The sequence below is a fragment of the Scyliorhinus canicula genome, chromosome 14, assembly GCF_902713615.1.
Source record: "Scyliorhinus canicula chromosome 14, sScyCan1.1, whole genome shotgun sequence".
NCBI classification, from domain to species: domain Eukaryota; kingdom Metazoa; phylum Chordata; class Chondrichthyes; order Carcharhiniformes; family Scyliorhinidae; genus Scyliorhinus; species Scyliorhinus canicula.
This window is the reverse complement of record NC_052159.1, coordinates 84,362,866-84,375,585: the sequence shown is the minus strand read 5'-3', so window position 1 is coordinate 84,375,585 and position 12,720 is coordinate 84,362,866. Positions and strand designations below refer to the sequence as shown.

Sequence of the window (12,720 nt, the reverse complement as noted above, 5' to 3'; positions counted from 1 at the left end):
CACATTAACCTTATAAAAAAAAAATTAAAAAAAAAAAAATTTTTTTTTTTAAATTTTTTTTTTTTTGTTTAATGACTTGATCTTGGTGGGCCACATAAAGACCTTTGGCGGGCCGCATGCGGCCCGCGGGCCGTAGTTTGCCCACCCCTGATCTATATGCAATCCTGCGTAGTCTTTGCAAAGAGGAGGGAATCCGCACTTTTGTGCGTCTGAGGCAGCCCATACAATCCTACCTGGCAGCTCGTTACTCCTACACAAATCCAACAAAAAGTGTTTTTGTAACTTGCTTTCAAGCAGTTATCCGGTCGTGCATAGGAACGGGTCCAAGGATACGAATATGGACCCATCATAAAGAATGGTGTGCGTTTTGGTAATAGTCATACTTGTTGAGGATTACTATTGCCTCTTAAGAGTGAAGGTAAGGCTGGTAGAAGGAGAGAACCCTGGATGACTCGGGATATTGAGGCCGTGGTCAAAAGGAAGAAGGAGGCATATGGAATACATAGGCAGCTGGGATCAAGTGGATCTCTCGAAGAGTATCGGGTTTGTCGGAGTACAGGCAAGAGAGAAATCAGGGGGCAGGAAGAGGACATGGGATTGCCTTGGCAGATAAGGGAAAGGAAAATCCAAAGAACTTTTACAGATACATAAAGGGTAAAAGAGTGACTAGGGAGAGGGTGGGGCCTCTTAAGGATAGACAAGGTCATCTATGTGTAGATTCACAAGGGCTGGAAGAAGTCCTAAATGAATATTTCTCAAGTGTATTTACTGTTGAGAAAGGCATATTAGGGAAATTGGGGAAATAAAAAGTGACGCCTTGAGGAGTGTACATATTACAGAGGAGGTGGTGCTGGAGGTATTAAAGCGCATCAATAAAGATAAATCCCCGGGACCTGATGAAATGGATCCCAGGACGTTGTGGGAGGACAGGGAGGAAATTTCTGGCCCTTAGCCGAGATATTTGAATCATCGACAGCCACAGGAGAGGTGTCTGAAGATTGGAGGGGAGGAAACGTTGTGCCCTTGTTTAAGAAGGGCTATAGGGATAAGCCTGGGAACTACGGTTAGTCATACTTCTGTAGTGGGTAAATTGTTAGAAGATATTTTGAGTGACAGGATTCACAGGCATTTAGACAGGCATGGGCTAATTTGGGAAAGTCAGCATGGCTTTGTAAGGGGAAAGTCATGTCTCATGAATTTGACTGAGTTTTTTGAAGGAGTAAACAAGAAGGTAGATGAGGGCTGTGCGGTCGACGTTGTCATGGTCTTTGGCAAGGCCTTTGACAAGGTACCGCATGGTAGGTTGTTGCAAAAGATTAAATCTCACGGAATCCAGGGTGAGGTAGCCAATTGGATACAAAATTGGCTTGGTGACTGAAGCCAAAGGGTAGTTGTGGAAGGCTGTTTTTCAAACTGGAGGCCCGTGACCAGCGGTGTGCCTCAGGGTTCAGTGCGCCTCAGGGATCGATACTGGGTCCACTGTTGGTTGTTATATATATTAATGATTTGGATGAGAATGTAGGAGGTATGGTTAGTAAATTTGCAGATGACACCAAGATTGGTGGCATAGTGGATAGTGAAGAAGGTTATATAAGATTGCAACAGGATCTTGACCAATTGGGCCAGTGGGCCGATGAATGGCAGATGGAGTTTAATTTGGATAACGGTGAGGTGATGCATTTTGGTAGATCAAATCCGGGCAGGACCAACTCAGTTAATGGGGAGTTACAGAACAGAGAGATCTAGCAATACAGGTTCATAGCTACTTGAAGGTGGAGTTGCAGGTGGACAGAGTGGTGAAGAAGGCATTCAGAATGCTAGGTTTTATTGGTCAGAATATTGAATATAGGAGTTGGGACGTCTTGTTGAAGTTGTACAAGACATTGGTAAGACCACACATGGAACACTGTGTTCAGTTCTGGTCACCCTATTATAGGAAGGATATTGTTAAACTAGAAAGAGTGCAGAAGAGATTTACGAGGATGCTACTAGCACTTGATGGTCTGAGTTATAAGGAGAGGCTGGAACTTTTTCCCCTGGAGCGTAGGAGGCCTAGGGTGATCTTATAGAGGTCGATAAAATAATGAGGAGCATAGATAAGGTAGATAGTCAACATCTTTTCCCAAAGGTAGAGGAGTCTAGAACTAGAGGGTATAGGGTAAAGGTGCGAGGGGAGATACAAAAGAGATCAGAGGAGAATTTATTTCACACAGAGGGTTGTGAGCATCTGGAACGAGCTGCCAGAGGCAATGGTAGAGGCGGGTACAATTTTTGCCTTTAAAAAAGTTAGACACTTACATGGGCAGGGTGGGTATAGAGGGATATGGGCCAAATGCAGGCAAGTGGGACTGGCTTAGTGATAGAAACTGGGCGGCATGGACAAGCTGGGCTGAAGGGCCTGTTTCCAAGCGATAAACAACTATGACTCTATATGTACAGATATGTATGCCCAGGTTGGCCTTGAAGCCTTGCAATGCTACCAGACAGCCACATTACTTATGAAAATTGACCAAGTTGTTAGGAATCACACAATGTATATGGTAGATCAGTAATGCACACTTGCAAGGATTCAGCATCTTCAGTGGATCCTGGTTTGTGGCAGGATAGCTAGGACGATTTCAAACTCAGCAAATATGTATATATTCCTGGTTGGTGAGACAGCGAAAGCATTCCAAACTGAAACCATATGCATGAGTGAAGTCATGTCAGAGACTTCGTACATGATTGGTGGTGTAATTGATTGCACTTCTAAACCATTTTCACTTACGTGAATTTACAGTGCAGGTGGTTTCAAGATGGTTCATGGTGCGGTCATTCACTGAGCAAATGTAGCAGCACAAACTGATCAAATTAAAAAATGAAAGGAGTATCCATACTCAGACCAAGTGTCATAAATTCATGACCCTCCTACTAATCTGTCCATCGCATCTTGCATAAAAACTAGCTTGATCATGAGATGACATCTCACTTTAGCGTTGTCAATATGTTTGGTGATGAACACGGGCACAACCTTGGATTTAATAGGAGCAGATGTTTGAGGGCAAATAAACATCTGGCATGTGGGAGTGTAGGTTGATAGGAATTCAGGACTGACATGCTCCTGTAAGGAAGAATAATAAGTATGGCAATTTTCAGGAACCTTGGATAACAAGAGATATTGTGAGCCTAGTCAAAAAGAAAAAGGAAACATTTGTTAAGGCTAGGAGGCTGGGAACACACGAAGCAAGTGTGGAATACAAGGAAAGTAGAAAGCAACCTAAGCAAGGAGCAGGAGGGCTAAAAGGGGTGATGAAAAGTCATTGGCCAGCAGGATTAAGGAAAATCCCAAGGCTTTTTATACATATATAAAGAGCAAGAGGATAGCCAGCGAGAAGGTTGGCCCACTCAGGAACAGGGAAGGAAATCTATGCGTGGAGCCAGAGGAAATGGGTGAAGTATTAAATTAGTACTTTGCATCAGTGTTCACCAAAGAGAAGGACTTGATGGATGATAAGTCTGGGGAAGGGTGTGTAGATAGTTTGGGTCATGTTGGGGTCAAAGAGGTATCGAGGGTGTTGAAAAATATTACGGTAGACAAGTCCCCAGGGCCTGATGGGATATTCCCCAGAATATTGAGAGAGGCAAGGGAGGAAATTGTTGGGGCCTTGAGAGAAATCTTTTATCCTCAATGGCTACAGGGGAAGTCCCAGAAGATTGGAAAATAGCCAATGTCATTCCTTTGTTTAAGAAGGGTAGCAAGGATAGTCCAGGTAAATTATAGGCCGGTGAGCCTTCTGTCAGTGGCAGGGAAATTATTGGAGAAGATTCTTCGAGACAGGATTTACTCCCACTTGGAAATAAGTGGACATATTAGGGAGAGGCAATATGGTTTTGTGAAGGGGAGGTTAACTTGATTGAGTTTTTCGAGGAATTGATGAAGATGATTGATGAGGGTAGGGCAGTGGATGTTGTCTACATGGACTTCAATAAGGCCTTTGACAAGGTCCCCTCATGGCAGACTGGTACAGAAGGCGAAGTTGCACGGGATCAGAGGTGATCTGGCAAGATGGATACAGAACCGGCTTGGTCATAGAAGACAAAAAGGTAACAGTGGAAGGGCGCATTTCTGAATGGAGGGCTGTGATTAGTGGCGTTCCTCAGAGATCAGTGCTGGGACCTTTGCTGTTTGTTTTATATATATATAATATATATATATGATTTGGAGGAAAATGTAAATGTTTTGATTAGTAAATTTGCAGACGACAAAAGGTTGGTGGAATTGGGGATAGAGAAGAGGCCTGTCAGAGGATACAGCAGGATATAGATTGGTTGTAGATTTGAGCGGAGAGATGGCAAATGGAGTTTAATCCGGGCAATTTTGAGGTAATGCATTTTGGAAGGTCTAATGCAGATGGGAAATATACAGTAAATGGCAGAACCCTTAGGAGTATTGATAGACAGGCATCTGGGTGTACAGATACACAGGCCACTGAAAGTGGCAAAGCAGATGGAGATGGTAGTCAAGAAAGCATACGGCCAGCTTGCCTTCATCGGCCGGGGCATTGAGTTTAAAAATTGCCAAGTTATGTTGCAGCTTTATAGAACCTTAGTTAGGCCGCACTTGGAATAGTGTTCATTTCTGGACACCACACTACCAGACGGATGTGGAGGCTTTGGAGAGGGTACAGAAAAAATTTACCAGGATGTTGCCTGGTATGGAGGGCATTAGCTGAGGAGATTGGAGAAATTTGGTTTATTCTCACTGGAACAACGGAGGTTGAGGAGCGACCTGATAGATGTCTACAAGATTATGAGGGGCAGGGATGGAGTGGATAGTCAGAAGATTTCTCCCAGTGTGGAAGAGTCAGTTATTAGGGGGCATAGGTTTAAGGTGCAAGGTGCTGGAAGAGAAATTTGGGCTGCCCCCGGGGAATACCTTTAGGTACATTCAGGTCCGGGCATTCATGAAAAAGCAGGTACGTGAATTCCCACGGCTCCCTGCTCGGAGGATACAGGATACGGTTGTCTCGGGTGTGTGGGTTGGGGATGGCAAGATATCGGAAATATACCAGGAGCTGCAGGCGGCGGAGGAGATCTCGGTGGAAGAGCTGAAGGGCAAGTGGGAGGAGGAGCTGGGCGAGGTGCTGGGTGAGGGCCTGTGGGCTGGCGCCCTGGGCAGGGTCAATTCCTCATCTTGCGCCAGCTAAAGTGGTGCATCGGGCACATATGACAGGGGCAAGAATGAGTAAGTTTTTTGGGGTAGAAGATAGGTGTGTGAGGTGTTCAGGGAGCCCAGCTAATCATGCTCATATGTTCTGGGCGTGCCCGGCACTTACGGAATTTTGGAAGGGCTTTGCAAAGGCTATGTCCAAGGTCTTGGATACTCGGGTAAAACCGAGCTGGGGGATAGCGATATTTGGGGTATCGGATGATCTGGGAGTGCAGGAGTCGAAAGAGGCCGGAGTTCTGGCGTTTGCCTCCTTGGTAGCCCGGAGAAGGCTCTTGTTAATGTGGAGGGACACAAATCCCCCAAGCGTGGAGGCATAGGTCAGTGACATGGCGGAGTTTCTCAGGTTGAAGATGATAAAGTTTGTCTTGCAAGGGTCTCTGCAGGGGGGCGTGATTCTCCGCCCCCCACGCCGGGTGGGAAAATAACGGGAGGGCCTCCCGACATTTTTCACGCCCTCCCGCTATTCTCTCCCCCCCCCCCCCCCCCCCCCAACGACGCCACGAATCGCCGCTCGCCGTTTTTTCTCCGAGGCCGAGCCTTCACCCCGTTTCAACACGGCAGCAAACACACCTGCTTGCTGCCGTCATGAAACGGGCGCCAGATGCCTGTTTGGGGCATCTGGGGGCCCAATTGGCACGGTTGTATCACGGCCGTGCCAAGGGGGCATAGGCCCGCGATCGGTGCCCACCGATCGCGGGCCGTGCGCCCATAACGGACGCACTCTTTTCCCTCCACCATCCCGCAAGATGACGCCGCCACGTCTTGTGGAGCGGCTGAGGGAAAAGACGTCAACTGCGCATGCGCGGGTTGGCATTGTCCAACCTGCGCATGCGCAGCTGACGTCATCGGCGGCGTCAGCCGGCGTGATGCTTGGCGTGCGGCCCCGGAAGTGGGCGTGAAGCCTGCCGTGGGTCACGGCCTGTCCCACGGCAGCCTTTACGATTCTCCGCATTTGCGGAGAATCTCGCCCATGGTTCCCAGAAGGATAGTGGGTTTTAGTTCAGACAGGCAGCACAGTCGGTGCAGGCTTGCAGGGTCAACGGGCCTGTCCTGTGCTGTCATTTTCTTTGTAATACACCTGGAGAAATTTGACTGACAACTTAGCTGTTTTTAACTTGACTCAAGTTATGTTGTTGATATCTCAAATTTGGTCATCGTTGTGTCGATGTCGCTTATACAAATAGTTGATTGAGAGATATGCATGCTAGAACTAACATACATTTGCACTGTCTTTTGCAGACAAAATTTACATGTCCACCCATTAAGCTTTTTCAAATAAACTAAAGCTTCATGAACAGTATTGATTCCCCAGGGCATTGCTTCGACCAATTGGAGTCGACCTGTCTGGTTTGAATTTGAACAAAGCTGGACAGTTAACTATTCCAAGCTGCATTCTCCATGGCAAAGCCTCCACCAATCAGAGTCCACTTGCCAACCAATCATACTTATCATGCAATATAAATTTTTGTCCCTTGGTCACTGTTGGAGAATCCCGATGAGTGCAAAACAAAAAGCTTTGATAGCATGTCTTTTTCTTTGAGCAGTACTCAAGTTGTAACTGAATTCGAGCAAGTTATTATGCAATTATGCAGCGAGTCATGATTTGGAATACAATGCCTGAAAAGGTAGTAGCTGTAGTTTTGGTCATATCTTGAATTGGATATATAATTGAAATAGATATTGGGTGATGCAGAGGTTAGCACCGGTATCCCACGGCGCCAAGGACCCGGGTTCAATCCCGGCCCCGGGTTACGATCCGTGTCGAGTTTCCACATTCTCCCCATGTCTGCGCGGGTCTCACCCCACAACCCAAAGATGTGCAGGGTAGGTGGATTGACCACGCTAAATTGCCCCTTAATTGGAAAAAATTATACGTAAATAAAATCAAAATAGAAAAAGTTTCCATGTTATAGGAAATAAGCAGGGGAATGAGGCAAATAGGATTGCTTTAAAAACTGGCACATGAATGAAGGGCTGAAAGGTCTTCTGTGCTATATGATTCAAGTTATGACATCAACCACTGGTGAATATTTCCAGACACAAACCTTAAGACTGTTGACACACTTAAAGGAATATTTGCATTTCTTGGACTTCCACTTGCCCTTCCCCCAACTCTTCCGTCCAGGAACATTTGGTGTGTTTGTTGGAGTGTCCGGCCTCTCTGTATTTGTACCACTCTCAATGCTAGCAGCATCATCCTGTAAAGAAAACAATAAGCAAAACAAAAATTACCTCCAGATAGTTCAATATATCTTTTTCGAGCTACTTAGATCAAAGGACGCACAACACCATGAAACAGCGTTGTTGAAGTACTCTACAACAGAAAAGCTTTTACCATTATTAAAAATACCATGAACTTTTGAAAAAGTTAAGTGTTGTCATATTCCTTTAATAAAATATGTGGCAGTTTCATTCTGCATCTGTCATGCAAAATGGCCAGCAATGGGGCCTAAAAAATTGCACTGAATTTCAAAAGTCTTTACAGTCAAATCAACAGTGGAATATTTTGGTTGTAGTTCCCTTTTCAACTCCACTTCAATATAAGATGCCAGGTGCATGAAACACTGGTCAATAATAAAACTGTCACAGATAGACAAACATCGTGAACTGAAAATTTTGATAACGTACAAACAAGCAAATTAGGGACAGGACTACACTACTCAATCCATTGAGCATGCTCCATCATTTAGTATGATCGTGTCGATCTGATTGTGGCCTCAACTCCACTTTCCTACCTATCCTGATAACCTTCACTCCCATATCCATTTATTAAAAAGTCAAAAATACATTAATATTTTACCTATTTTGTATTTTATTTCTCTTCCTTATTACTTAGACTTCCCAAGGATAGGAACACATCAGATCCATAGCTTTAGTTTTGCAGTTGATCAGCACATTTTGTTGATAACTTTTCATCTTTGAAAGTTGGTTTGAATGGGAAAAAATATACGTTGCAGAAGTATCAGCTCAATGCACCACTGAAGTAGGGAAACAATGAAGCATCAAGTTACATCTGATACTTCATAATTTAGTTGTTCATGTTAACTCAACAAATATGCGAACCAACTTTTAAAAGCATGAGCAGAGGAGAGCATAGTGTCCTGAAAAGTAAGGTTACGGGGGGGGTTTTGTTGGGTTACGGGTATAGGGTGGATACGTGGGTTTGAGTAGGGTGATCATGGCTCGGCACAACATCGAGGGCCGAAGGGCCTGTTCTGTGCTGTACTGTTCTATGTTCTATGAATCATGATGTACACATCAACTGATTTTACACTATAGAAATAGTATGAGACTCCTCACACCATGAACTGTAACATCAAGAAGCAATGTTTTATACATTTTGTTGATGCAAACTATTGAAGGATAGAAGAGCAAGGAGGATTAAAATGGATCATTCCAAAGTGAAATTGGTGTTAGCACAGTATTATGGATCAAAAGGGTCCTTCTATGCTGGAAATTACTATGATAATGCTTAAGCAGGAGTATTCCAATGATGAATTTGTCAAGTCTGTAGAGAACACAGATCTTGCAACGCAGTTCCATATTGTTCTGCAGATTATCAGTACCAAACCAAAGCTAGATGTACTCTAGGCCAAACCCAGTGAAAATTTGACAGTCCTTAAGCTTAATGTCTGCGAAACCACACCTAGACTTAGGTAAATGAGGCGTTTCCCTCCAAATCGTGCATCTGGACTCCATTGAGCAAATAAACATTGTACCGAGAAATCCTAGTTAATTGATTTGGATAGCTAGTGCTGGGTTTGTGCTCATTAGATAGTTGAACAAACAAAAAAGGCATGGGGAATGAGTCTGGGAAAAATGTTCCATAATTCTTCAATGTAATTTAACTCCAATGAAGAACCATAGTGCAGGGTGTAAATTCAGCAGAAAGCCCTTAAGCCAGATTCATGCCAAAGCTAATGTCTGCAGCAACGAAATCAAGTTCCACGAACTGGAGTCGTCAATTCTGGTCATAGCTGTTTGTAGTCACAACGTGCGCAGTGATAGAGGCAGCACCAGGACTTGCGATGGAGATAACACCATAAGCCGCAATATGGTACCAACAATTAGAATGGGAGAAATAAAATGAAACCGTTACAAATATAACAAGTGTTATATTCATACTGTGCTACTGGGATAACAATACCGTCTTGTGCAGCGACAGGGCGCTACAGTGATTCTGGGTTTACCTCCCCCACCCGCACGCCTGGCTGAGATCCATCACACTGACTAATGTTGAAGTAAAGCCGGTGCCCTGGGTTTAACCAAGCTGCCGATTCTCATTGTTCATCCCGCGGCACCGGAGGCCGTCCAACATCCCAACTTGAGGGACCGTGCAACTTCTAAACAAAACCCTCATTAGAAATGGCCGGACACATCGTCGCTGCGACCCTCCTTATAACAGCGATCGTCCTGACTCACGTTTTCGTCTCCGGACACGTCCGGGTTGCTGTTTTCGTCGCTCAGTTTCTGTCGTTTGGCCGGCATGTCCCCTCGTACCGCGCTCTCCGACATGATCCGCACAAAGGACCGCGTCACGCCGCGCACTGTCGCAAAGTCGTTGCGTCACGTCGCACACCGTCGCAAACCCATCGGCTCATGCCGCACACCGTCGCAAAATCATTCCTGGATGCTGCAGACTGTCGCAAAGTCATTGCCTCAAGCCGCACGCTGCTTGGGGGGGTTTGTCTTTCGAGCTGTTCGGCGATTGCAATAGTATATCTCAAAATGTAGTTCAATTCGATTTCCTTAGTTGTTAGCTGCCAGAACGTTTCTTAGTTCTTAGTTTTCCAATCTACGTGTGGATATTATATGTGCTGATTCTGACATCAGGGTTAATTAAGAACTATTCTCAGCTTCGCCTGTAAGTTCATGACTGACCTGAGCACTAGGGTCCAAGAGAGAACGCATAGGCCCAGGCGCGTCTCCTGTTTCTGGGCCCATAGAAAAAACAGATTTTTGTGGTTGACTTCAATTTATGTTTCATATCTTATTCAAAAGCTAATATATCGAAAAGCTGATTTTGACTAGCTCAGGGATGTGCATTGTTTCATTACAACCATTTTGGTATGCAATTTATCACATTCTGATGTAGCATACATTATCGATGTTTCCTTACACACTTAATATTTGGGCGACTAAGCATCCAGGCACTCACTAAATGTCCCAGTATCCCGACAGTTTCCTCCAAATTGCTTATATATCCTGGTTTTCAGCTCCCCTCTTTAACTCATCCCTCGCATTCTGTTTACTGTCAGCAAACCCCCCCCAAAACTCTCTTGCGTTGTTGCACCTTGGGAATTGGAGTGCCACTCATTCACCGATTGTTAAGCAGCTGCTCCAGGATGCTCCGCATGCACAGAAAACCTCACTGGCTCCAGCATGCAAAGGCAGGAGGGAATCAGTCTCTGTGATGAAAGTAGATTGATAGTGGTGCCGCCAACTGCAAGCCACACTTGGGTAGAGGTCACCTATTAGTATACTACCAATCAATGAGGAAGGTGGCAGGCCAGTTTAGTTGAGGCATGGCTATTCATCCAAACTTCACATTGATGGACCTCACACGTTCCTGCTTGTGGTTCAGGGTGCAAATGTAATCTCACACACTCGAGGTATGTTTGCTTGTTTAAAATACAATTTTTGGCTGAAAACATCTATTGTTAGAACCCAGTATACAAATGAAAATAAACAGGGCAACACAGTGGTCAGCACTGTTGCCTCACACAACCAAGGACCTGGGTTTGGTCACGGCCCTGGGTATAATAATAATCTTTATTGTCGCAAGTAGGCTTACGTTAACACTGCAAAGTTACTGTGAAAAGCCCTTAGTTGCCACTTTCCGGCGCCTTTTCGGATACACAGAAGGAGAATTCAGAATATCCAATTCACCGAACGGCACATCTTTTGGGACTTGTGGGAGGAAACCGGAGTACCCAGAGGAAACCCATGCAAACACGGAGAACGTAAATTCGCGACACCGCTGGCCCCGCACCTGCGGGAAATGTTCACAGACTCGCTAGCTAGGGGCACACTGCCACCCACGCTAGCACAGGCCTCAATCTCGCTGATACCTAAGAAAGGCAAAGACCCAACGGAATGTGGGTCATACAGATCCATCTCATTGCTGAACGCAGGCGGCAAAATACTGGCCAAATTCCTAGCCAAAAGGCTAGAAGACTGTGTACCTGAGTTGGTCACAGAGGACCAGACGGGCTTCGTCAAAGGTAGACAGCTTACCTCGAACATCAGGCACCTGCTGAACGTGATAATGACCCCCTCCGGGGAGAGAATACAAGAGGTGATCGTCTCCCTGGACGCAGAAAAGGCCTTCGACAGAGTCGAATGGAAATACCTCTTAGAGGTACTGGAGCGGTTTGGGCTTGGAACAGGGTTCACCTCCTGGGTAAAGCTATACAACGCTCTCATGGCGAGCGTACGGACCAACAATACCAACTCCCAATACTTCCAACTGCACAGGGGCACCAGACAAGGATGCCCACTGTCCCCACTGCTGTTCGCCCTAGCGATCACGCTCAGAGCAGCAAAACGCTGGAGGGGGATCCGAAGGGGAGGCTGAGAGTACAGAGTCTCACTCTCTGCAGATGACCTGCTCCTCTACATTTCGGACCCACAGAGCAGCATGGACGGAATCATTGCGCTCCTGAAAGAGTTTGGAGCCTTCTCGGGCTACAAACTCAACATGAGCAAAAGCGAGATCTTCCCAGTACACCCGCAAGTGGGGGGGCCAGCACTTAAGGGGGCTGCTGTTTAAGCAAGCCCGACACAAATTCCGCTACCTGGGGATCCAAATAGCCCATGACTGGACAGGGATCCATAAATGGAACCTCACCATTCTGACGGAGGAAGTAAAAAAGGACCTGCAAAGATGGAACACACTCCCACTCTCCCTCGCGGGGAGAGTCCAGACGATCAAAATGAACGTACTGCCCAGGTTCCTCTTCCTGTTTAGATCCATTCCGATTTACATCCCCAAGGCCTTTTTCAAAGCGCTGTACAAACTAATCATGGCGTTCGTGTGTGTGGGGGGGGGGGGGGGGGAATGCTAGGATCCCAAAGAAGGTCCTGCAAAAAATAAAATCCGGGGGGGGCTAGCCCTCCCAAACCTACAATTCTACCACTGGGCGGCGACAGCCGAGCGAATAAGGGGATGGATCAAGGTGCCAGAGGTCAAGTGGGTGTGCGCGGAGGAGGCCTGCATGGGGACCTCCCTCCGGGCCCTCGCCACGGCAGCACTCCCATCCCCACCCAAAAAACACTCTAGCAGCCGGGTGGTGATAGCCACCCTACAATCCTGGAACCAACTGCGGCAGCAATTTGACCTGACCAAAATGTCGGACAAAGCTCCCATCTGCAACAACCATAGGTTCACACCAGCACTGACTGACGCCACCTTCAAAAGGTGGAGGCAGGACGGAGGGACACTGACAGTCAGGGACCTATACATGGACGGTAGGATCGCAACACTGGACGAACTGACAAAGAAATTTCAG

The 12,720-nt window shown here is 46.2% G+C and overlaps 1 protein-coding gene across 1 annotated transcript in view; it reads right to left on the bottom strand.

Annotated features, from left to right (window-relative positions):
* eed (embryonic ectoderm development) overlaps positions 1 to 9,787 on the bottom strand; it is a 48,989-nt gene extending 39,202 nt beyond the window's left edge. Inside the window, exons 1-2 of the mRNA XM_038818082.1 lie at positions 9,632 to 9,787; positions 7,255 to 7,407 (exon numbers count right to left, since the gene is read on the bottom strand). Coding sequence (XP_038674010.1) covers positions 7,255 to 7,407; positions 9,632 to 9,724 — 246 coding nt within the window. The 5' untranslated portion in view covers positions 9,725 to 9,787. The remainder of the gene's footprint in view (positions 1 to 7,254; positions 7,408 to 9,631) is intronic.
* Between the last annotated feature and the right edge of the window lie 2,933 nt (positions 9,788 to 12,720).